This window comes from Halichoeres trimaculatus, unplaced genomic scaffold (genome assembly GCF_033239565.1).
Source record: "Halichoeres trimaculatus isolate MK-OKI-2021-1 unplaced genomic scaffold, fHalTri1.1 fHalTri1_scaffold_20, whole genome shotgun sequence".
In the NCBI taxonomy this organism is placed as follows: domain Eukaryota; kingdom Metazoa; phylum Chordata; class Actinopteri; order Labriformes; family Labridae; genus Halichoeres; species Halichoeres trimaculatus.
Window position 1 is genome coordinate 11,488,790 of NW_027437198.1, and position 23,363 is coordinate 11,512,152.

At 41.4% G+C, this 23,363-nt stretch overlaps 1 protein-coding gene across 2 annotated transcripts in view; it reads right to left on the bottom strand.

Moving 5' to 3' along the window:
* grin2ca (glutamate receptor, ionotropic, N-methyl D-aspartate 2Ca) overlaps positions 1-23,363 on the bottom strand; it is an 81,598-nt gene that overhangs the window by 32,446 nt on the left and 25,789 nt on the right. For both annotated transcript variants that reach the window (XM_074697060.1, XM_074697059.1), the window contains exons 3-4: positions 5,968-6,569; positions 517-631 (exon numbers count right to left, since the gene is read on the bottom strand). In XM_074697060.1, coding sequence (XP_074553161.1) covers positions 517-631; positions 5,968-6,569 — 717 coding nt within the window. The remainder of the gene's footprint in view (positions 1-516; positions 632-5,967; positions 6,570-23,363) is intronic.

The following is a 23,363-nucleotide window of genomic DNA, read 5'->3' on the forward strand; positions in this document are numbered from 1 at the left end:
GATTAACTTTAAAACACAAGTGTTTTTTAACCAAACATCTCCTGATGAACCAGAGGAGGAAATGATCTTCCTTCACTCTGGTGTCCACACACATTCGCCCCCGAGGATTGTTTTCTTCCAATTTCTGACTGAGCCGATGAAGCATTACGCTCACCTGATGAAAGGGTGCGTGGGTTTTGTTTTGATACCTTTTGAAGACACTGGTAGAAGTTACTGTGTGTGTGTGTGTGTGTGTGTGTGTGTAATTAGACTATGATCCCTTTATTAAGAAGTCCATTGATATCAGTGGAGCTCTGACTTCAAACCGCAGTCTTTACAAAGAGAGCAGTGAGGTATGAAATCACTCTGCAGCAAGTGTGAGGACAAAGTCGTCACTGTACGAACCTGTAACTGCAGACAGTGCTGGGGTTTTCTCAACCCATCAGTAACCTGGTAAAATAGTCATAACTTTTGTCCGTGCAGCCACAGTAACACAGAGATTTATTTTACTGTTGATTTTGTTTTATAAAAGCTCACCTTGTCCCACTGCCTCTCTCGGTCCAGCGTGATAACTATCATGGCGGGATTCACCAGGTAGCCGTTACTGTTGAAGGAGAAGTCGTTGTGTTCCCAGGTTACGTTCAACATGTGCCTGCCAGGAAACATAGAAAGAGATTGTCAGTTCATATGACCAACAATTCTGCAACTTTTTGTGATGAAAAACAATCGACACTGCATCCTTGTAAACTGGACTTATCGGATCACAAATTCTGTCAGTGGAAACCTTTCCTGCTCATATTTCCTTCTATTTTCCTTCCTGAGACTGTTTGGGTCTTTTTTCCTTTGGTGTTTATTAGATCAAACAGCTAATTAGAGGCAGGTAATGTGGGGACAGAGTGAAAGTGACCATGACAATGCACTGAATCATGCCAAGAATCATTCCTCCATCTGACTCTGAGTGGTGCTCCTGCTCTTCCAATAGGCTATACGAATAAATTTAAGGATACTTAATCTTGCATAAAAGTACAAGTGGATGTAGAAAGCCTGAATACTGGGGAAACACAAGGATGAGTGATAAGTGAAATTGCAGAGATTCAGAGATATTTAACATACTAAATGAAATGCATTCATGTATGGATAAAGACTTTCGAGGTTTTGTTGAATGCTGGAGAACAAAACATCCATTAGTGATTTTAAACTCTGTTTGCAAAGTCTTTTACTTTGAAAATCAGGGTTTTCACAGGCCTGTGCCTGTTTATCTTAAATGGATTTGCGTTAAACCTCCAAGATGCAGATCCAAATTATGGAAGACCAAAACTGTCAAAATTAAAAATCAATAAAAGTAAAAATAAAAACAAAAATAAGAAATAAATCTTAAAATTAAATACAAAAAGATATGAGTAAATGGAAGTAAAAAAATGAATAAATAAAAGTAAAAATAAAAAAATAAAAAACAAAAATAAATAGAAAAATAAATCTTTAAATAGAATTGAATATCAATTATTTAAATAAAAGAATTCTGCCCTTTTATATATTTATCTATCTATTTATTTATTTATTTGCAATGCTGCTGACAATGTGAACACAAAAGTTGTTCATTCAAATAAGGGGTGGTCCTAAGTGTGTCTTGGGTTGAACTGTTAGCCTTCTGGTCTAAGTAAGTGCAGAAATTGACTGGATGTGCCTGCCAACAGCCACTTTAAGAGAAAACAACACTTATCTTTTCAACGCTCCACGAGGCGTTTGTTTCCAACTGCAGGGGACATTGTATGGCCAATGCACATCTACCACAACACTAAACTAGAGTAGAAGAAGTTGTTTACACTGTTTACAACACTGCTATATCGTATGTGTTGTATTAATGATGCTACAGTTTTCAATCTGCCAGAAAAGCCTTAAAAGTAGCTGGACTTTTAGTCTTGTTATTCACTTGTTGATCTTTTAGCTTGTTTGGTGTTCGTTAAAAGTCCCTTATTTTTACCTCTCAGCATCTAAACTGTCTTGCTAACATGGTTTAAAAAATTTTCACTAAGGCCTTGTACACACCTAGCCAGGTATTTTCAAAAACGAATATCTCCCCATTAGTTTTTAAAAATACTTTCGTACACATGCAGCAGGCAAATCCACAGGTGAGAGTGGTTCAAATCATGCCAAACACATAATGAGCAGTGCCTTTTTGACATAAAACCCGTCATCCAATCGGAAAGAAACCCGTCATTCAGCTGTGATGTTGGAGAACCAAAAACTCTGCTCTCTAGCATCTGCAGGAAACCACAAAACCAGAGTTTTCCAAAATCTTTACTTCGGCTGAAGTTTTTAGAAAACATTGTTTCAGTGACTTAAAGCTGCAGTTTTGTGTTTACCAAACACCCGGCTGCGTGTGGACATGACCTTAATACTGGCTGTCTAATTGTTGCAGAGTGCAGAGGAATGAAAAGGTGGAAAAACACCTCAAAAAGCAAGCACTTCAGAAGAAGCTGTGCCTGTACATGACACACATTACATAGAATCTGTACCTGAAGCACAGGAAGCAAATGTTTAAGTGTTGCAGCTGCAGCTTCTACAGCACATCTTGAGCGTTACATCAGAATTTGAGAGACATTTCTTCTCTCTTGTCTTTCGTATAGAACTGGACTCTCCTTGTTAAAGCTGCGTTTTCCCAGGAGGTGGGCGACAAAAACTTTGCAGACGCTCTTTAGCCTCCACACTCTGGGGGCTGCTAGACGAGGTCATGACTAAAGAAAATGTGGGGCCTGCTTTATGTGTGCATATTTATGTAGATATTTGTGCAAAAAGCATTCATGTTTCAGACAGATCACAAGACCTGTTTTAAACTGGAACAAATGTCTCAAACAGGAACATACCATCAGTTCCATCGTTTTCTAAAAACACGACACAACAGGGACAGAAAACACTTCCCTGTCTCCTTTCATTCCTCCATTTCATTCCTCACATCCTGTTTTATTAAACCTGCGGAGCTGCTCTTTCACCTCAGCTGTCATACCAGCCGAGGTGATGAAAGCCTACAGGGAGGAGAATAGCCTTCAGCTCTGTCTGTGTGAAAAGCCTATTTAATCTGATAATCTGCAATAATCCCATTAACAGGTGAGCTGACTCATTATCAAAGCTTGTTTGAAAAGATCTCCAATCAGAAGCGGCCCAGTCTGAGAACCGAGGGGGATGTTAATGTTTGAAGTGGAGAAAGAGGAGAGATAGTGGACTATAAAGTTAATAGAAAGTGCTCTGTTCTGTCAGCCTGACCTTCATTGTTCTGAAAAGGAGCTGCTGCTGCTGCTTAAATCATGCCTGCTGGCTTTAGAAAGTCTAAAAGGAGGGGTTTCACAGAATCAAAGCCGGAGATAACGTTCCAGATCTCCTCTTTTTCACTGATCATTTTGGGCTTTTGAAAAGCAAAAGTTGTCTCAGTGTAACACAGATATTTGCACACAACTCATCCATCCTCCTGATGGCCTTCCTTTATGTCGGCCAAAACCTAAAGCTGGAGCACTTTTTGTTCTGGCTAGAAAAAAAAGTGCCTTTGCTCCATGTTCTGTGACACTGATGGCTCTTTTGGGCGTGCTTAAATTAGGAGAAGTCCCACCTTCACACTCGCTTGCTGACAGTCTGCAGGATATAGCCCCGAGCAGAGGGGGAGGTAGATGGCAGCGAGCACGGGACACAGTTTGGCGAAGTGACAGGCGCCGTAAAATGTTCTTCAAAACACCAAACAGATGGGAAGTCATGAATAAATAAACGGCTCTTAACCTCTTTTGGCCGGGAAGTGAGAGCTGTTGCTGTGTGTGGATGTGATTTATCAGTCATTAAAGACAACAGTTATTCCCACTTTGATCCCTGCTTGTTCAAAACAAGGATAGGTCAGACCTAAGAAATAAATAAATAAAAACTCCACTGATATAAGTCATAGCGGCACTGGCTGTTCAAACACTTTTACACACTCACAGGGATAATGTTTAGGAAACTCAACTAGCAGATTATTTTTACAATGCTGGACTGAATTTTGTCATCTGACATCTTTTCTCTTTTTAAGGTATTTTTTACCTCCCCCAAGGAGGTTATATGTTTTAACAAACAGATCTTGATGAAATTTTCGGGAAATGTTCAAGATGGGTAAGGAAGAAGTGATTTAATTTTGGAGGTGATCTGGATCATTGTTTGGATCCAGGAATTTTTTTTAAGGATTCTTTATCATTGTGAGATAGGGCCGCTTTCACCATATGTGTATATGTATATGTATATAACTCCATGACAAACAGTGAGATTGCTTTGCAAAACAATACAAGACAAGGTCTCCATAATTTCTGACAGATGTAAAAGTACGACCCAGATCCTGCCAATATTTTGGATACTGAGATCCAGAATATGAAATATATGCTGGGTCAGGAAACAAATTATTGTACAAACCTGCAACTAACACCAAATTGCAGCAGACAGTCTGCTGAAAGGAAGTATAACATTAAAGTAGGACTGCTAGGACAAGTGTTGTGTGAGGATAACAATATGCTTGGCGGATGTCTGTGCTCTCTGAGCTTCTAATTTCAGACTTTTACACTTTTATTTGTAGACGATAGGTAGAAAAGCAGGAAACTGTGAGAGAAGAGAAGGAATGACATCCAGGAAAGGGGCCCCAGGTTGGAAGCAACCCAGGCTGCTTTATGGGCTTTGGGACACCACGGGAATGACAATATCACCCATGATGTTGGGGGTTTTTTTGTACTCAAGTTGAATACGATTTGATTTTGACTTTTTTTTTTTTTCGAGTCAACAGGCGGTTCAGGTAGTTACTGTGCTCGACTTTCCGTCCCGCTTGATTTTCCCTGAGGTTAGCCAATGCGTCACAGCCCCGGCATCAGACAAAAATAGAATTGTGCCGTATCTGCTGCAACCTGCCGGAGCAGGGATGCAGTCTGAGTTGACACATTAATTGAATAGAAAATTTATCTGATATTATGCTGTGACGTAGCGGAGCCAGACCAGGAACCAGATTTGGGCCGTAAGTGTCAGAAACAAATGTGAAACAACAGATCAAAAGGAAATCACCTCTAAGATGCTTAAATTAATTTAAGTTTAAGAGTGTTTTTTTTTTTTATAACTCTTTGCATAGTCACTCTCTTTAAGCCAACACTCTGAGACAATTAAATCACAATACGCCTGCTTGAATATTTGCATTTTCCACAACTTATGCACACAAACAAAATGAGGCATATTTACCCTCTATGATCTACAGTGTTTGTTGTTAAGGAATCTGAAGATTCGTTGGAAACTTTGAATATGTGGAAAACTGTTTTTTCCAGTCTTCACAGACAAAAACAGCAACGTTATTCTTCTTTGTAAATGTTTCCAGACATGATGAAAATCAGAGCTTTGCTTTGATTTGACTCATTTGCCCTGAAGATGAGGCCGCTCAGGGATACATCTGAATGACTCAGTCCTTTTGTTTGTCCTTTTTGTTTCTTTAAGTCACATAAACTGAGATTTAATAACACTCTGGGGTCCCATCTCAAACAAATTATCCACCGTGCGTTCTTTAGCACGTCTAATGAGACACCACAGAGTAAACATGAGACCGACTTAAGGAGGAGTCTGTTTTCAGTTTTTACCATCAGCATCATTAACATTAAGCCCAAGCAAAGTTCCTCTTCCACAGGGAGCGCTTCCACCCTGTAACTCAGTCTGGGGTCCCTGGGGGCTGTTTTTTCTAAATATGAGCCTGGATAACAACTCGCCGTGCATGTGTGTGGGTGCTTTTGAATGAATATTAGGGATGAGGAAACCTGCCAGTTAACAAGCATTTGCAAAGAAAAGGACAAACAAATCATCAACAACAAATTTGTTCATGTCCTAGTTGCCAGAAAAGCAGCGATATGAAATAGCTGAATAGTTGTCGCCCTGGTCTGGCCCTTAGGTGCCAGAATTTTGTGGACAACAGGTGAATGCAAAGTTTTTCTCTGCTCCCCCACACTGGCTCACCTGAACAGCGTGTCGTTCGAGATGATGGGTTTAACTGGATTGTGACAGTCACTGTGGCCCTCAGGAACAAAGCCTCTCTGTTTCCTGAAGCTCTGCACACCTTTCACCACAATGGCCACCCCGTCTCTCACCCTCTTCCTCAAACTCATCCTCCAGCGATCCGTGATGATGCTGATCAGCCCCACAGGGAAGCTGTCAGGCGGGGGGATGTCCGGGTTCCCCACTGCCAGGCTGGGGATAATCCAGATGTAACCTGGCCCTACTAATCCGGCCTCGGTCGCCATGCTGAAGAGGTACTGAGCCTCTTCGTGGGAGCAGTACACTAAGAGCACCTGGGCATCAATCTGCTGCAGCAGCCTCCGCGCTCTGATGTCATTCATGCCGTCGGCTGACATGTCAAAGGTCAGGATGTCCTGCAGATCCCACATGAAGTAGCTGGTGTCTGTGAAAGACTTGATGTAATCCACGTAGGTTTCGTAGCCCGGGTAGAGGCTGGTGATGACCACAAAGCTGTCCCAGTTGTACTCTTCCATCACTTTGAACATGCCGTTGATCTGCTGCTCGATGGAGGAGCCCAGCTGGAGAAAGTTGGAACCTACACCCTGGAGGAAAACACAGATGGGTCAGCATAAAAGTCTTAACTCGACATCTTAATTTTGCAGGATGGACTCTGCACTTAATCAAACCTCAGTAATGCCGGGAAAAAAAACAGTTTTTTCAGTGTACACAATCATTAGAATCACTTTAGTAAAATGTTTTAATCAAAAGATTCTTTCACCGAATCATTCAGTACGTATTCCCAGCTCTGCCTGCGAATCAGAATTTAACAAGCGAAAATATGGCCGAATGTTAAGTTCTGCGATCCGAATGAGAACAGCCGGTTAGCTGAGAATTCGGACGTATAACGCTACAGTTTGCAAACAGTAAGCTGCTTAAACAATCACATTTATTTTACCGGACTGTTCTGTTTACTACATTCAGTCCACAGATCACTCACTGAATGACTGACAGCGAGAGACTCGGGGATGGAGCTTCCATTTCATATGTTTATTCAGTGAATGACTGATGATGAAAGTGTAAGACTGCATTGGACTGAGGTTGTTTAGTTCATTCAGTGAGTGAACAAACCTTTCCACTCGGTCAGTGAGTGATTTGTGTCGGAGCTCCCGTTCACTATGTTTACTGAACTGAGAGGAATTTGTTCATTACACACACTGACTGTCTAAAAGTGCGATACTGCCAGTCCTCCGCGTCAGTCACAGACACTGAGCTGAGCAAAACATGATCTGTTGAGATCGATTTTAATAGATGTTAAAGGCCCATTTATGCTCAATGTTACATACAGGTATGGACAGAGACTTCTGTCCATGCTCTGTGTTCATTTCGTCTGTATTTCTGCATGTTTCTATGAAGCTTACAGATACGGACCAAACGGAGCAGTACCACTGGAAACCGTGGGGTGCCTCAGTTTTTGTCCTTTATGCAACAGTTATATTAGCAAGACCTCCTCTGCAGTCGCCATGTTTTTTTGCGTTTCATCGTCATAAACTTTTGACTCTGGGCTGCCCCCTGGTGGACGTATTGGTTAACTGCAATGCTAACGTAAAGGACGTATAGAAGTATATGAGCAGTGACGGTAACAACGTTTGAAAAGGACGGACATTTCCATACATAGAGGGAGTATAAAAGTTTTATATATAAGTCATTTGCAAACCGAAAGCAGCTATAAAAAGCACATACATTTCGCAACACCTAATGTTTAATAATAACATTTGCTACTTCCTCAGATTTGGAGACATGACAGGGAGATGTAGAGGTAGGCTAGAGTGACACAATGCTCCCAACCAACTCCAACCCGTTTGTCCAGTCAGAAGCTGAAGCTGACAAATGAATCTTTTCAGTAAGTGATTCAGTACAGTTGGTTCACCCTGATGATTCGTTCGTTTTGAACTAATCGTTCACTAACAACACATCCAGTACAACACAGATAAATCCCTCATAGGCTGTGTGGTGCAGCTCTGACAGAAGCTAAGTGCTCCTGCTCCCTTGGCTCTTCTGGGGGGGGGGCTTTCGAGCTCATTCATCACTTAGACTCACACGTCTCACTTTTTGCCGCGCAAACAACTGCCGTCATCCGTACTTGCAAATTCAGAGGGATAGCGCTATCAGCGTGGCTGGCGCCTGCTCTGTTTTACATCTGTCTTTTCTGCAAATGTGACCTTGAGAGAGAGGAACCGGGATGCTTCTCCATTTAACTGTTAGAAAAAGATGAAGAGGAGGGAAGGGAGACTTTGTAGCCTCTTGTTGTGTTGTACTGTAAATTTTGAACGCAAAAAGCTCTTAAAAGTATAAAAACAGCAAAGAGATAAGAGGGGGGATGAGACGTCGTCTCTTTGTGGTTTTTACTCCAGCTCATAATCATAATCAAGGTGACAGTGATAGATTGGTGCTCCTCTGCGTATGAAGCCATTAGTTTCATCAGAGATTATTTATTCTCCGGCACATTCCAATTACCCCTCTTTGTCTTTACTGTGCCATGCCGCTCTGCAAAACAAACATCATTGTCTAACGGTGAATCACTGGAGGAGCTCCACATCAATGTGAAGCTGTGTGTGAAGTAATTAGGCCGTGATGTGCTAATAAAGGTTTATTGTTCTTTCAGAGCTTTAATGGTGAACATTATTTATCTTAAAATGACTTTAAAATCATTTTCCGTATGTGATGTGGGTTGAAATCTCACTTTGGACTCTCTTCCTCGCCCCCCTCGTCCTCCCCTCTCTGGAGAAAACACTCCACCATGCTGATCTGCTGGCCCCCTCAGAGCGGAGGATTTGAAGGGGTCAGGTACCCAGAGACGGCATACATGCCTGTGATCTTATTCAGCCTGTCTCCCTGCTGTCCTTGGGAGAAGTTCAGTGCTCTTGTGATGTATGAGCTTCTCACAGTTTCAGACGTCATGGTTAAATCCTCTGACTTTGTGTTTCTGACTGTAACCGCGCTCACGCCCCCGAAAACATTCCTTTTGTTCTGTCGGCTTGTGTCTCTCATCACTGCTCTTGTTTTCTCAGACTTCTCCTCTTGTATCCTTATAACGTTAACTCTTCTGTCCTCATAAGGATTCTTGAAGTTTGGCTCTATCTTTAAAGGTTCTGAGGAGCAGTACAACCCTAGCTTCAAGTCAACTCAACTCAAAAAATGTATCAATGATGATAGCGCAAAAACCTGAAGTCTTTCATTATTTTGCAAAATTAACGCAGAATATTTTGAAAATCAGAATTAGAAAAAATATTCTTAAGATTTTTTTCAAAGCAAATCACAGAGTTGTTTGTATAGTTTCATAAAAAGACATTTTGAAAGCCATCCTCTGCAGCAGGATTGGGACTGTTCCTCCAGACACCGTCTTTTTTCCTGTGTCTAATCAACATCCACCTATGACGTCCACAGTACCTCCCCACCCACAGAGAGATGTTAAAGAGGTCCTTTCACCATCATTTTGGAAATAGTCTAATTTTAAACATTGGCTTTGAATAGATGCTGCGTTTTGTTTGTTTACATTTCCTGGAAACATATAACCCCTTTGTATCTGCTAGGGATGGGTACCTTTCACATTTGAAATGATTTGGTGCTGATGCCTGGTACCTGGCAATTAGCACCGGTACTCAACAGGACCAATTTTCTGTACTTTTTTGTGTTTATGTGTTAAAAAATATACAATTTTTGAATTTAACATATTCATTCTTCAATATTTAACCTTGCAATGCTGTGTTCATGTTCAGCATGGAAATCGCCTACTCTTCCACTCCCTCACAGTCACAAGGATGCATTTAGGTACCCAAACATGGTACCTTTTAATTTTCCGTGAATTGGTACACGGCACTTTTTACAGATTTTGGTTGGTACCCTATTCGATACCCATCCCTACTATCTGCAGCTGAGAAAATAAAATGAAGCTACTGGAAAATGAAGCAGTATGCCACCTTCTGAGACTGGGGCTACAGTTCTGCTATAAATGAGAGGCAGTATAAAAACAATAAGAATGCCTAAAATGGCCACAGTGGCGGTAGTAGGGAGGATAGCTCAGTTCATAGACTTGACTTTGTAACTGGAGGATGCTGTTTCAAGGCATGGACAAAGATTTTAAAAGTCTTATGGCACAGTGGGTAGATCTTACACAGAGGTACTGTGGACATCATGAATGATTGTTCAGTAGTCGGGGAATGGCATTGTCTGGAGAAACAGTCTGCACCCTCAGGAGACCAAAGTAAAACGTCCAAAAATGACTGTAAATTTTTTTCGGTGAGAATTTTCGAAGTTAAAAACTATTAGTACGATTTTTTTTTAAATAAACAGGAACTTTTAAGGACTTTATATCAACTGCATTTACCTGGTCTTATACAAATAAATATTGAAAATTAAGTTGTAAATTGATATTTGGAGAATTTTTTCCTGAGTCTAACTGCAATGAGTGTAGCCATAAATATAGGCAAACATACATGCAAATATGCCTGACACAGATCTTCTGGACTTTTCTGGACTGGAATACAGAAATGTGGTCTTGATGGAAATGCTGTAGGCTACTGAAGTAGTGACTGATGATGGCCAAATGTGAATTTATAATCAATCATGTTTTTTTTTTTTTTTTTTTTTTTTTAACTAAAATCATTTTGGAAAACCTCCTTCAAGTTGAAAACAAGAAAAAAAAAAAAACTTTTGAAATTTCCTGGGAATTTTTAGAGAACTCGTTCACACTGACGGCAACAAAATCCTGAAAATTCCCAATATTCCTCAGCTAAAACTCCCATGGAAATTTTCAGGAAATCATTCTGACATTCAGGGAAATTTTCCACCCCTTTGCAACCCTATGCAGGATTGGGACCACAGTTGTGGCCAAAATGATCAAACACTTCAAGTATTTAAGCTGTTTCAGTTGTTGTTGTTGTTGTTTTTTAATGGCTAACTTGGCAACTTTCTGTTAAATATCTGGTTCATTCAATCAAAACCCAAAGCTCATAGTTATTTGGTCTTACCAACACTATTCCTTCCTGGTGTTAAGTTATCTGCATCTTTACTAGAAATCATTCATAGCTCAGGATCAGGGACGGGCTGTGGACTGAGATGGATTAGACTGCAGTGGGGTCCAGGCGGCTGCCTGCATACATCCATACTGTGTGCAGGGATTTATGCAGGTTAGTCACGGAGAAGCGTGTGAAGATGGTATAAATCTACTCATTTTCTCCTTCCCCTCACTGTCCCACAGCTAATCTGTCAGAGTTATTGCCCTTATTTCTGCTCGTGCTGCTGCCTTCCTGCATCTGCAACAAGCCTCAATCGCTTCATTCCCCAACAGGTACTGAGGTGTCAGAGTGTGTGTGTGTGTGTGTGTGTGTGTGTGTGTGTGTGTGTGTGTGTGTGTGTGTGTGTGTGTGTGTGTGTATGCTTTGAACATGGGAACTAGCCTGAGGGTATAGTCAGAGTAAAGCCTCCTGCAAACTCCAATCTCAACAGCTCAATTAGCGCTGAGCAGACTGATACGCAGTCCAAATGAGCCTGGGGCATTACCACAGGCTCGGCTGCAGCTCAAAGGCTGAAGTCGGTGTGCAGAGCATGTACAGTCGGAGCCAAGGCATATGTTTGCAGGGTATGAAATCAAACCAACAGTCACAGACGGTTACACAGAATGTGGAATGAATTCTGCACAAAGAACTGTGTCCTCAGTCAGAGTCAAATGCAGACAGCAGCTAAGGGTAAAAACTATTCACACCCCTTGGTCCACATGGTCTCTTAGAGGTGATGCAAAAGCTCGGCATCACTCCAAAAAGAAAACTTTGTTCTCATATTTTCACTGTCGAGATAATGAGTATAAATATAAAATGTAAAAATGCAACTAACTTATTTTTCAAATTATCCCACTTTTGATGCGAAAAATTTAAGCAGCTTGTCTTTTTCATCTGCTTTCTAGGTTATTACAATAGAGTTATGAGCTGAAACTTCACCCTAAAATAAAAGATTCCCTTGAAGTTGATTTTTGGACCTTCATTGAGCTAAATACTGAATGCCAAGGTATTCCTCCGCAGTAATAAAGTGAGACACAGAGAAATCCTCTAAATCCTAATGACGTAGATACAGAACAGCTGGGATACTAAAGAGATTGGAGAAATCTCCACCGCTTCCCAAATCTCCATCATCTGACAATAAAATCTGATCATATCCCCCCAAACTATAAATACGACATGTCAGATTAGAACCTAGGGTGTTTGAAAATGGGACCACGACTCGAGCAGGCAGTAAGCTGGAGTTTCTCAATGTTGTCCACAGAAGCTCATAGAAATAGTCAACAGTCCCAAAGAAGATTACAACCATTGAGTTGAAAGCTTAGCTTCTCAAGGCTGAGATTACATTCACAGGGGTTAAATATACCAAACGCACGCTGCTTTACAAACAGATACAGGGACTGAAGAGTCAGGCTTCCTTTTTTCAACCCTTCCTTTTGAAGCATTTTCCCAGGAGTGCTGTGAGCAGTTGCAGTTTATAGTTGACTGACTGACTGACTGACTGAGAGCCAACCAGATTAGATTGAAGATGCTTTCACTCTGGTCCAGTTCAAGATGAGTGTAAACCGGTGATTATCTCCACAGCAGATGTTTACATCAGTGCTGCAGCTATGACACTGAAACTGACACTTGCTTTTAACTCACAGAACCAACACACAACAGTCTGACTGTCCACCTGAAGGTTATCTCAATGACTCAGGTGCGACTCTATTCATAAATCTGGGAATCGTCCAAAATGTGACGGGAACAAGATGAAATCAGGAGCGAAGCTGCAGTAACATCATGTTTTTCAGTCAGTGCGTCGTGACAGTGGAGGAGAATTAGCTGTACGGGTGAGGGGTGTACGGTGCCCTCTGTCACATGACTGAGCTGCAGCCTTTCTGGAGTGACTTCTGGCCACGGCTCTTTGCTGCGACATATGTCTGCCTCCGCTGCGCAGCAGGGCATGCCCTGGCACCACCTTCTTGTGCTGCTGACGTCACACAGATCCTGCTCAGCAACCAGGAATGGACACAAAGCTCCCGGGACATTTTCCACTTCAGTAAAACTACTACACTGTATGTAAGGTGTGGAAAAACAGACTGGAGCAGTATGCGAATGAAAGCATGGGAGTTATTTCTGCTTCTGACTGATAAGAGTTTGGAAATCATGCTGTTTTTGCAGCTTAAGGTGGCTGTGAGGAGTTTGACAGTGATCTTTAAAAAGTCTCCCTTCTAGATATATGCCTGATCGTAATCCACACTTAAAAATGAGATTTTCAGCGCCAATATTGCTGGTTACAGGTTACTTTAAATTGTTACTTCTTAGCTTCCAGCTCGGGTAGACCAGGACCGGATTGATTTACAGTACGTTATGTCAACACCACGCCGGCTGACAAAGTTAAGTAGTGAGAGGAGATAAAACACAGAGATCTGTGTTTTCTCTGCTAAAAATATTTTCTTTGACTAATTTTGTAGTGATGGTGGACACTGGAGCCTGACTGGCGGACATAAAAAGGAAAGAAGGGCAGAATAAAGCTAAGTGGGAGAGTGATACAGCCCGAGCTAAAGGCTAATTAGCATAAGCATGGGCTGAATCACTCTATAACACAGGAGCTAAACTTTTTGTGATAGTGTTCATTCCAACCCACAGTTAGCAGTTATTCTGCAGTGGTCTGTTCAAACTTGAGAGTCTATCAATAAAATGAAGAGTGAGGCTAAGTTAGCTCTGCTTGGTAGATGACTAGCAGGACATAGCTAACCAAACGTCTTAGAGCACTGCACTGCCAGCTGCGCTAAATACAAACGGCTACTAAACTACTTACAAACTGTCAGTGTTCACTTGTTGCCACATTAGCCTACAGATATGTTGGAGCACCGGGCTGCTGTGTCACTACGTATAGCCGGCTTGATGTCACGTTTCAAACCGTAGCACTACATAACTGTACTAATAAGTCCCTTACCTCAGCGTGTTGTATCCAGTAAAAAAATTTCCTGAACAAATTTTTTTTTTTGATCTGATCTCCATTTAATTCCAAAACAAACACACGCCCCACTAAAAGTAATTTACAACAGAGTGTGGAGACACAAAGCCAGAAGGTGGTGAGGGAGTGCAATTAAAACAGCTCCTCCCCATAGCATCTTTAAAAAGGATAAATTAAAAAAAAAAATCACAGTTAAGAAGCATTGTCCATTCACAGTTAGAAATTCATAATCAGTTTCAGATAAGAATTGGTTCCATTAACAACCTTCAGTTTTGTGCTCACTTAGGTCCTTAGTGCACACATCATACATCATGAGAAGGAGGCAGCGAACAACGACAACTAAGGAAGTAAAGTGTTGCGATGACTATGGGTCCCCTCATCTGTCGACTTGTGTTCAGTCCGGCATGTAGCAGCACTGCAAACAGCTACAAGATGGAGGAGTTCCCGCGCTTTGCACCCAAAGGCGAGCCTCTCTTCAATCATTTTGGTCTGCAAAACCTCAAACCTGTTCCTTCTGGTCCTGCTCGGTTCATCATCTTGGTATTTTTTTGTCATAAAGATACTGAGCATCTTTTTAAGAGTTAACAGGATGTTTTAATAAAGTATCGCGGCTTCCTGTCCAGCTTAATGTGCTCTGTGCAAATTGATGAGTCATTGCTCCAGCATCAGGCGGAAATAGAAGTCTTTTTATTTGCTCTAAAAGACTCCGACATGCAGCCGACTTAAAATGACACCTGTCAGATCTGGTGCCATGATGGAGCACAGAGGAACCAGGTGTGATCATGACGAACAGGAGACAGAAGTTGCCAATTGTGGCTTAGTTTTGGGTGGAGACACAAGCAACACGCTGCACCGTTAAACGATACAGCAACAACGTTAAATATGAGGAGTCCAAAGTGTTACAGCCTAAATGCACCAGATTTACCTCTGATCCAGCTCCGCCCCATCATGGCACCACATCAGATGGATTTGATGTTCAAGTCAATGTGTCAACTCTTTCTGGATCTTTTCTGTTGTGGTCCAGCTGCGTCCCTGCTCCGGCAGGTAGCAGCACATATGCAACAATCCTATTTTTGCCAGATGTCTGAACTGTGAGGCATCAATTTACCATAAGGCTGATTGAGCGGGGCCAGAAGTTGTGCTCGTAAACCCCCTAAAAAGAGCCAGTGACTTTCAAAATAAAACAAACCACGTCCAAAGAAGATTGTGTTTATTTTGACTACAACAACAAACAGACATAATGAGCAGAGCCAGAGCAGGAGTTAACAGGTTTGACGTTTTATGGCCCAAAATGAATGAAAAGAAGCTCATCGATGGAGTGACCCCAGCTGTCTGACCGGTGCTGCTACGTGTTGGACTGAACACGCAGCTGGGGTGAGTTGACGCACACAGTGAACGCGCAATGAAGCGGAGCCTGACCAAAGACACATCTGGCGTATTCCTGGCGTTAGATGCTCTATGCCTCCTGTGTTTCACTTCAAAGAGTGACCCTGTTTTCTGGTGAATGTGTCAGTGGTGGTTTGAACAGCAATGACGCGCGTTTCATCCAAACAGATGAGAGGAGGCAACGTTTAAAGACCCCTGAGCGGACTATTTTCTCTTCCACAGACTTCATGCTGCTTCGCTGCCTTCATTCATTTACTTTACGTATGAAGCCAAACTTCCCCTGCTGTGCCATTCAACTGACATGTTTATATATAACCCCAGACCAACTCCATTTAACCAGGAGCCTTCTTGCTGTGAGGCGACAGCGCTAACCACTGCACACCATGCTGGATTCACCCTGTTAATTGTTGCATCCTGAGTCAGGTCAGGAGGTATAAAGAGCAAGGGAGGTAAACAAACAGTCTGTACCCAGATTCTGTGTCACACTGAAACTCAGCGTTGGAGCTTTTCAGTGCAGGATTAAGTAGCGGTGATGTCAGGATCTGTTTCTAGATTCTTCCCTTCTTCTTTTTTTTTTTACAAAAACTGCAACTGAGATTGGATGACTGGTGAGACTTGGAGGGTATTTTTTCAGATTCGCTGGATGTGACAGATAAAATCAGCTAGTTTGTTAAACCTGTGGTTGCTCCGTCAACCTGCTCCGTCACACAGCCTGTAACTATGTTAACTGTCTTGTCTTTCTCCCCTTGACTTGCTCTGTGTGTCTGCACTTCCCCTGTCTGACTCTCGACAGGTGACACCATTACTGTGCTGCTGGTTTTAAGATGCAGCAGGTGGAGGCAAGTGAGCCGAGGTTTGTAAAAGCAAACAGGAGAAAAAAGGAGCTGCTCCAGTTCTGAGAGAGAGCCCCGGGCTCATGTTCTCGCTCAGACAATCAGGGTCTGCTTGTGTCAGACTCAGATTTGAGCTCACTTACAGCTTCTTACCTCAGAGGATGTGATCTGTCGCACGGCTCAGTGCACACTCCAGCAGATGCCTTCACTTTCAGGTCAGGATATTAAGATAAAAGCGTAATGAGGGAACATTTATGATACTCAACGTCTGTTGAGGGATTTAGGAACTACAACAACCCCCTTGAGTGTGAAAATACTTTTGAAAGACATCACTGGATGTCTTTTTGTTGAAAGTCAAAAGTTTTTTTTATTAAAGTGTGAGCATCTCCTGCTTCAGTAGTGTTCAGCTTTGTGAATACAGGAGCAAATAATGGATCTAGGGATTTTCTGGTTCCAGTTTCATCCACTCATGTTCTACTTTAATGTCTCCTATTTCTCAACACCCAATCTCTTTTGCTTCTCAAGTTGCTAGTCCTGCTGTCAACTGGAGCAATGCATGAAAACAAAAACCCCTCGAAAAGCCATAGGGTGTCTCCTCAAGGCTTCATTATGGTCAGAAGTCGATGGGTGCCAATATTGCATGATTGATATAACAAGGCTGACTGAAGAAGGAAGCATGACAGGCGCAGTGTGGTGTGAAGAAAACCTTTGAATCTGTCATTTGTCTCTCTTTTAGTAGGATGTTTCAGTGGCAAATGTTGATGGCAGCAGATTATAAAAGGCTTGTAAATCTTTGTTCAAAGCTCAACACATCCTTCTTGAAAGCGGTGATAAGTGATGTATCCCCGTGGAGGACTCTGTGTCTCTGTATTTGCAAAGAATACACCATATTTTAGCTTGTAACTTGGGTACAGGCTCGGCTTTCTCTGTGCTTTGCAAACATTCCAGTCATTAGTTTCAGCCATAACCACAGCGATTGATTTACCAACTGTTTGTACGTTAAACAGATCTACGGGAACCCATTGATCTGCTGACGGCAGTGAAGTACAGAGCTTTGATTTCTTTTCCACCTGAAGTTGATGTATGGCTGCTAGCTTGAATGAGTTCTGAGTCTCTACATGCTTACCTTGGTTTTTATCTTAACATTAATTTATCACCATCTCAACTTTAGCATCTCGTTTCATTCCTTTTTGAAAAACAAAGAGGATAATGGCTCCTCGACTGCTCTCAATCAACAAACTAAAATGTCACGGGAACAGGGATTGGTTTATCACCTCTTTCAGGGCTGTCACTTTCAGAAAGATCAAAGTGGGCTTTCAGTAATATAAATGAAAAATGAATGAGCTCCTTTGCTTTGTTGACTACCCTTGATAGAGTCCCATAAATCAAGCGACGGGAGCTGTTCCTGTTTATTGAAGAGAGGGTTGGACAAAATCATCTATGGGTATCGGGTAAAAAGCTGTCATTTGCACCTTAATACATTTACAACTTCTGAATATTTGTAAAGAACAAAGAGCAGGATAAAGTTGTATACTTCACAGACACGACTGGCTTGGAAATAAATGTATTTTGGTCAAAACTGAAGTACCAAAAGAGCGATTTAAAGTCAGTGGGCAGATCCTAACCCTCAGACCTGAACACTAACAAACACATTGAGACAGTTACAAAGACAGCCTATTATCACTTAAAGAATGTGTGGAGGATTAAAGGACTGCTCCGTGCATTCATCTTTAGTAGGCTTGATGACTGTCTCAGTGTCTTGACAGGACTCCCTAAAAAATCAGTCAGACAGCTGCAGCTGGTTCAGGACGCCGCTGCTTGAGTCCTCACCAAGCTCCGCAACAAAACGCAACAAAACTTTTGCATTTCACCCTAAAGCTGTTATCGTGTAAATGGCTCCTAAGACCAAGAAAGTAGATCACATCAGTCCAGTTCTGAGGTCTCTACACCGGCTCCCTGTTTGTCAGAGGGTAGACTTTAAAACACTCCTGCTGGTTTACAAAGCAATGAATGGATTAGGGCCAAAATATGTCAATGATCTTCTAATCCAGTATGAAGCATCAAGCCGCTCTGGTCATCTGGTACAGGTCTGTTTTAGTCCTGAGAGGCAGAACCAAACATGGAGAAGCAGCTTTTAGCTCTTATGCTCCAAATATCTTACTGCAAAAAACATCAGGTTTGCTAAAACTCTCAGCTCCGTTAAATCCAAGTCAAAGACACACCTTTTTACGGCTGCCTTTTCTTAGAGATTTTTAACAAATTATTTCTATACTTTTTTTTAAAACTGCATAACTCTGCACTGTGATTTTATTCGTACATCTTAAAATCTATTTTAACCTTAATTTTTTCTATTTTTTTTGTATTTAATTGTTTTAATCTGCCTTTTAATTGTTTTTTTTTAATATGTTTTGCTGATTTGTATCTCTGTAAAGCACTTTGAATTGCCCTGCTATAATGTGCTATATAAGTACACTTGCCTGCCTGCTCAAAGTGGGGGTTGCAACTTTCCAAAATCAAATACTATTCACAACTGCATGTTTCATGCTTTATTTTCAAGATATAAACAGAAAGAAGGTTTAAACTTGATACAAAACCATGCTAACACAACACATTTAATCGGTTTTCCACATTTCTTTGTTGAAGACTACTGAGGAGACCAAGCCTGGATAACGATAGTATCAATGGAGGCAGATTAATTTAGGAAACACGGCAGTGTGTGTACAAAGGTAGACAAGTTTTCTACTTATCAGCTAAATTAAGTATCTTGGTACTTTTTTAAAATATGTTTGTGTGTTTTGGATTGGTCTAGTATTTCTACGGCAGGTGGTCTCTGGCATCACAGTTTTGGGGTCAAGGGCTGAAAAGTTTTGAAACCCAAGGGTTAAACATCCCAGTTTTGCATTCATGTCGTTTAAATGGTGAACAATGTTATTAGATTTCTTTATTTGGAAGAGTGAGTGGCTGGAAACTTCTAGCTTGATGCAGATTTTAACCCATTAAAGTTAATTTCCTTCAACAGAGCCCCACATACAAAAAAAAGACAGATGCACCTTGCTTCACTCAAAATTCTCAACAGGCTGGTTTTTGTGTTCTGGATTTGGGTTTTAACATCATGCTGTACTCTACTTCATCAGTGTTTACAATCAACAATTGTGAAATTTTAGCTTTTGGAGACATCAACAAATGCAACACAACATAAAACAACAAAAACAGTACAAGCCAAAGAAGCAAAAACACAAAAAACACTCAGGGAAGATTTGTTTCATGTTTAGAAATTGTGAAATTAAAAAAAAGCTTTATCATGGAGCGATGGAGGGAGGTCTTTTGGGACCTGTGTGTAGTCTGAGATTACTTCTGTTTCCAGCTGGGTCTACCATATTAATTATACATGCCCTTACTGTCCTATACGACACTTTTAACGTGTTCACTTCACAGAATATATGCATGCTCTTAACTTCCCTCACTGGCTAATTACTGATGAAGAGCAGTCATTCATTTTAATGGCTGTCAGCCTTTGTAATTACGCTCATTTCTTATAACATGTGTTTATTGGGAAATTTATGATGATTGAGTTGCTGTTACTGTCCTCACGTTCCAATAGTCAGAGTGTAAATGAGCTGCGGGGAGCATTAACGTCTGAATGACATCTTCTTTATTACCCCGAGGAGCCATGCTGATGGTGATATCCCCCTGCATGTTTTCTGGAATGAGTGAAGCTGACAGGCGAGCCGGCTACAAATCACAGGAACTTTGGGGACGATCAAAGTCGAGCGAGTGTCCTCTTGTCTTCACAAAAAGTGCAAAAAAAAAAAAGAGAAGAAGACTCCTCTTCAGCACATCTACTCACAGACTGTCTTTCTGTGGAAATTTCCTAGAGAGAAACCTATACAGTCAACTTTCCCCGTATTCCCAACATGTTATGTTGTTTTTGAGGCTGAGCTGTCGTCTTCTGCCGTAAAATGTCACCAATAAAAAGTCGTCCTAGAGGGATTACTGTGGGTCTGTGTGGCTGAGCCTTTTTTTAGTGAATGGTGATGCCCTTGTAGATGGATCATTGCTCCTAAATCCTGCAGCTTCACCTCTAAAAGCAGTTTGATGGTTTTTATGTGTCACAAGCATCCCCTGAGCCGTTTACCTTATCTGAGAGGTAACAGCATCGAGGCTCTTACAAAGCAAAATGGATCTGCAGTGAATAGCAACAACTATGAGCCTGATTTTACTTTAATGTTTATTTTTTCTTTTGCAGCCATTGCAACTGTAGCTCTTTCCCATTCAGTTTTTTTTCCTGCAGCAATGCCTCCTTAAAATGACAAATCCTTCCGGTCCATCTTTCTATTGCTGATTATTACTGATGTATCTGATACTCAAATTACAGCGCATGTGGCCTGATGCGATTTCTGCGTCTGACATATTAATCTGCAAACATTTTGATAATTGATTAGATCCGTTGCACTAAGAGTTGTGAATATCACTCACTTTGCTGCCAGATCTGCTTGAACAGATTAATTAAATAATGTAAAGACAGATCAAACCATCTGTCTAACTTCAGTGAAAGTGTGCCGACTTTGACACCTGGAGACAAATGGTGCAAACAAAATCTATAAGTCAACACTACATGGCACTGATGTATGATATGATGGTTATTGTGGTGATATCTCCAGGGTCAACAAACAGGTTTTTAATTATTTTGGCCGTAGCTGCTCATTTAATCTTTCAACATCACAACAGACTCCTGATCCACATAGGTGAGTCTCATTGTTTACCTCTGAGTTACACGTTTAGTAATTTCCTGCAAAGCACCATCCGGGGGCCAAAGAATACGTTTCCACCTCACCATCCTCTCTAGTTTTAAATCACTTACTGGATGGCTTAAACTGTTTTTGGCTGAAGGAATTAAGTTGTTCTATAAAGGTTTCAGGGAAACATCCAACAGCAGCTCAGTTCACAGCCCCCTCTGGCAAAATCCTAATAGTCCATTAATAATGTCATTGAAAAATACTGAATTACAAATGTTTGCATCCATGCCTGCTTATAACAAACTAAAATGTTCACTGCCTGGTAAAAACAAACGATCAAACAAAAAAACAATCAGCGAGGCAAACCTGAAAAAAAAAGGCTTCAATTTGCCAGGGAGATTGGACTCTGGAGCAATGGAAGAAGGTCATGTGGTCTGATGGGTCCAGATTGACCCTGTTCCAGAGTTATGGGCCATCAGGGTAAGAAGAGAGGCCGATGAAGTGATCACCCATCATGCCTAGTGCCTCCTGTCCAAGCCTGTGGGGGCAGTGCTATGATCTGGGGTTGCTGCAGTTGGTCAGGTCTAGGTTCAGCAACAGCCTGTGCTCAAAGAATGAGGTCAGCTGACTACCTGAAGATACTGAATAACCATCAGTGGAGTTTTTCTTCCCTGATGGCACGGCCATTTTCCAAGATGACGATGCCAGGATTCATTGGGCTCAGATTGTGAAAGAGTGGTTCAGGGAGCATGAGACATCATTTTTCACACATGGATTGCCCCCCACAGAGTCCAGACCTTAACCCTATTGAGAATCTTTGGGATGTGCTGGAGAAGGCTTTGCACTCTACCATCACCAATGAAAGATCTTGGTGAAAAATTAATGCAAACTGGATGGAAATAAATCTTGGGACATTGCAGAAGTGTATTGAAACAATGCCACATCGAACATGTGCCTGTCCAATGAATATTAGAGTGTGTGACCTTTTTTTTAGTGGCAACGTTTTTTTTTTTGGCCGGGCAGTGTATTGACACATGTTTATGACAAAGTAAATTTAATTAATATCAATTCCCAAAAATTTACGAAACTTGTCATGGAAAGTTTCCAACTTTGAAATTTGGCAACCCCAATTGCAGTTCCGCTTGCAGGCCCTGCAAATATTACGAAAAAAAGCAAGAGAAACAACAAACTTTTGAAGGTTGACTGCTTTAAACAGTAATCATATTGGTCTTGGTCTCCTGGTCTCACTGTAAGACTTTTGTTTGGATGAAGAAAATATCAGATCTTGATTTTCCTTCTTGTAATTTTGTGTATTAACCCGATATTTAATGGCATTTTGAAGTTTCTTTTACGCCATTTTCTAATTTTCTTTTACCTCATTGATGTCCCAGGTAGTTGAAGTGGAGAAGTGGCAGTCAGTATACTAAGTCTTAAAGTGATGACTAAGCAGTGTATATGAAGAAGCCACACAGGATATAAAATAGATACGTTTGCTCCACCTCCACCAATAAATGAGGTGGACCATTTAATTTTTCTGTTGGTCTAAAAAGAAGAGGCTGTCCCTCAGCCTCATGGCTCTGTTTTCACACTTTTCTACTTCCTGCCAGAGGGTAAGCATGAAAAATCTGAGGGTCTGATAAAGCTGAAGGCTCCTTCATAGATTCCCTGATGACACCGCTGTCCTGATTCAAATCAGAGCAGAAACTTGGGAGCCTGCTCTTTCACTGATGTATCACTGTCCCTGCTTGTATGACACAATACTCTGCAAGTTTTTGCTAATGTGCTCAGACTGATCTTTCTGCAAGCTTCAGATCCCGTCTGTGACTCCTGAAACTCTGAACTGACAGCAAACAGGAATGACAGGCTCAAAAGATAAAAAGCTCTTGGCTTGCTCCTTTTGGAGCTCGACAGTGAGCCTGTCATTCAGCCCATAACATTAGGAGAATTACCCTGATTTACAGCCAATCTCTGGTGCTCCAGGAGCAGATAATCTGTATTCACACTGTCATTTCTCCTGTGTATTACTTTCTGTTCAGACGCTGACTGTGAATGATATCGATAAAATGATCTGAAGATTTAATCAGGCTCCTTAGAGGCATTATTTACCCAAAGTGCACCTCTCAGAGTTCTTGCCTCTGACTCACCAGGCTCACATTTTATGATCAAGCACGATGCAGCTTGAATGCCTGAAATGTTGTTTCTCTGAATTTATTAGGAGTCAAAGAGGGAGTCCAGTATTTCTTGTTTCACCACTGTCAGGTGTTTATGGTTTCAGTGTCAAACAGCACACATCGTCAACTTGATCCTGCTTTGAATTATCCCAACACGAGCAGAAACCAGAGGCCTTCTGCAAAGCATTTCTTGTTCTTGTCACTGGAATCTGGCAATTTTGAGGATTGCAAAGCAGCCAACGGTGGTTTCTGGCCTG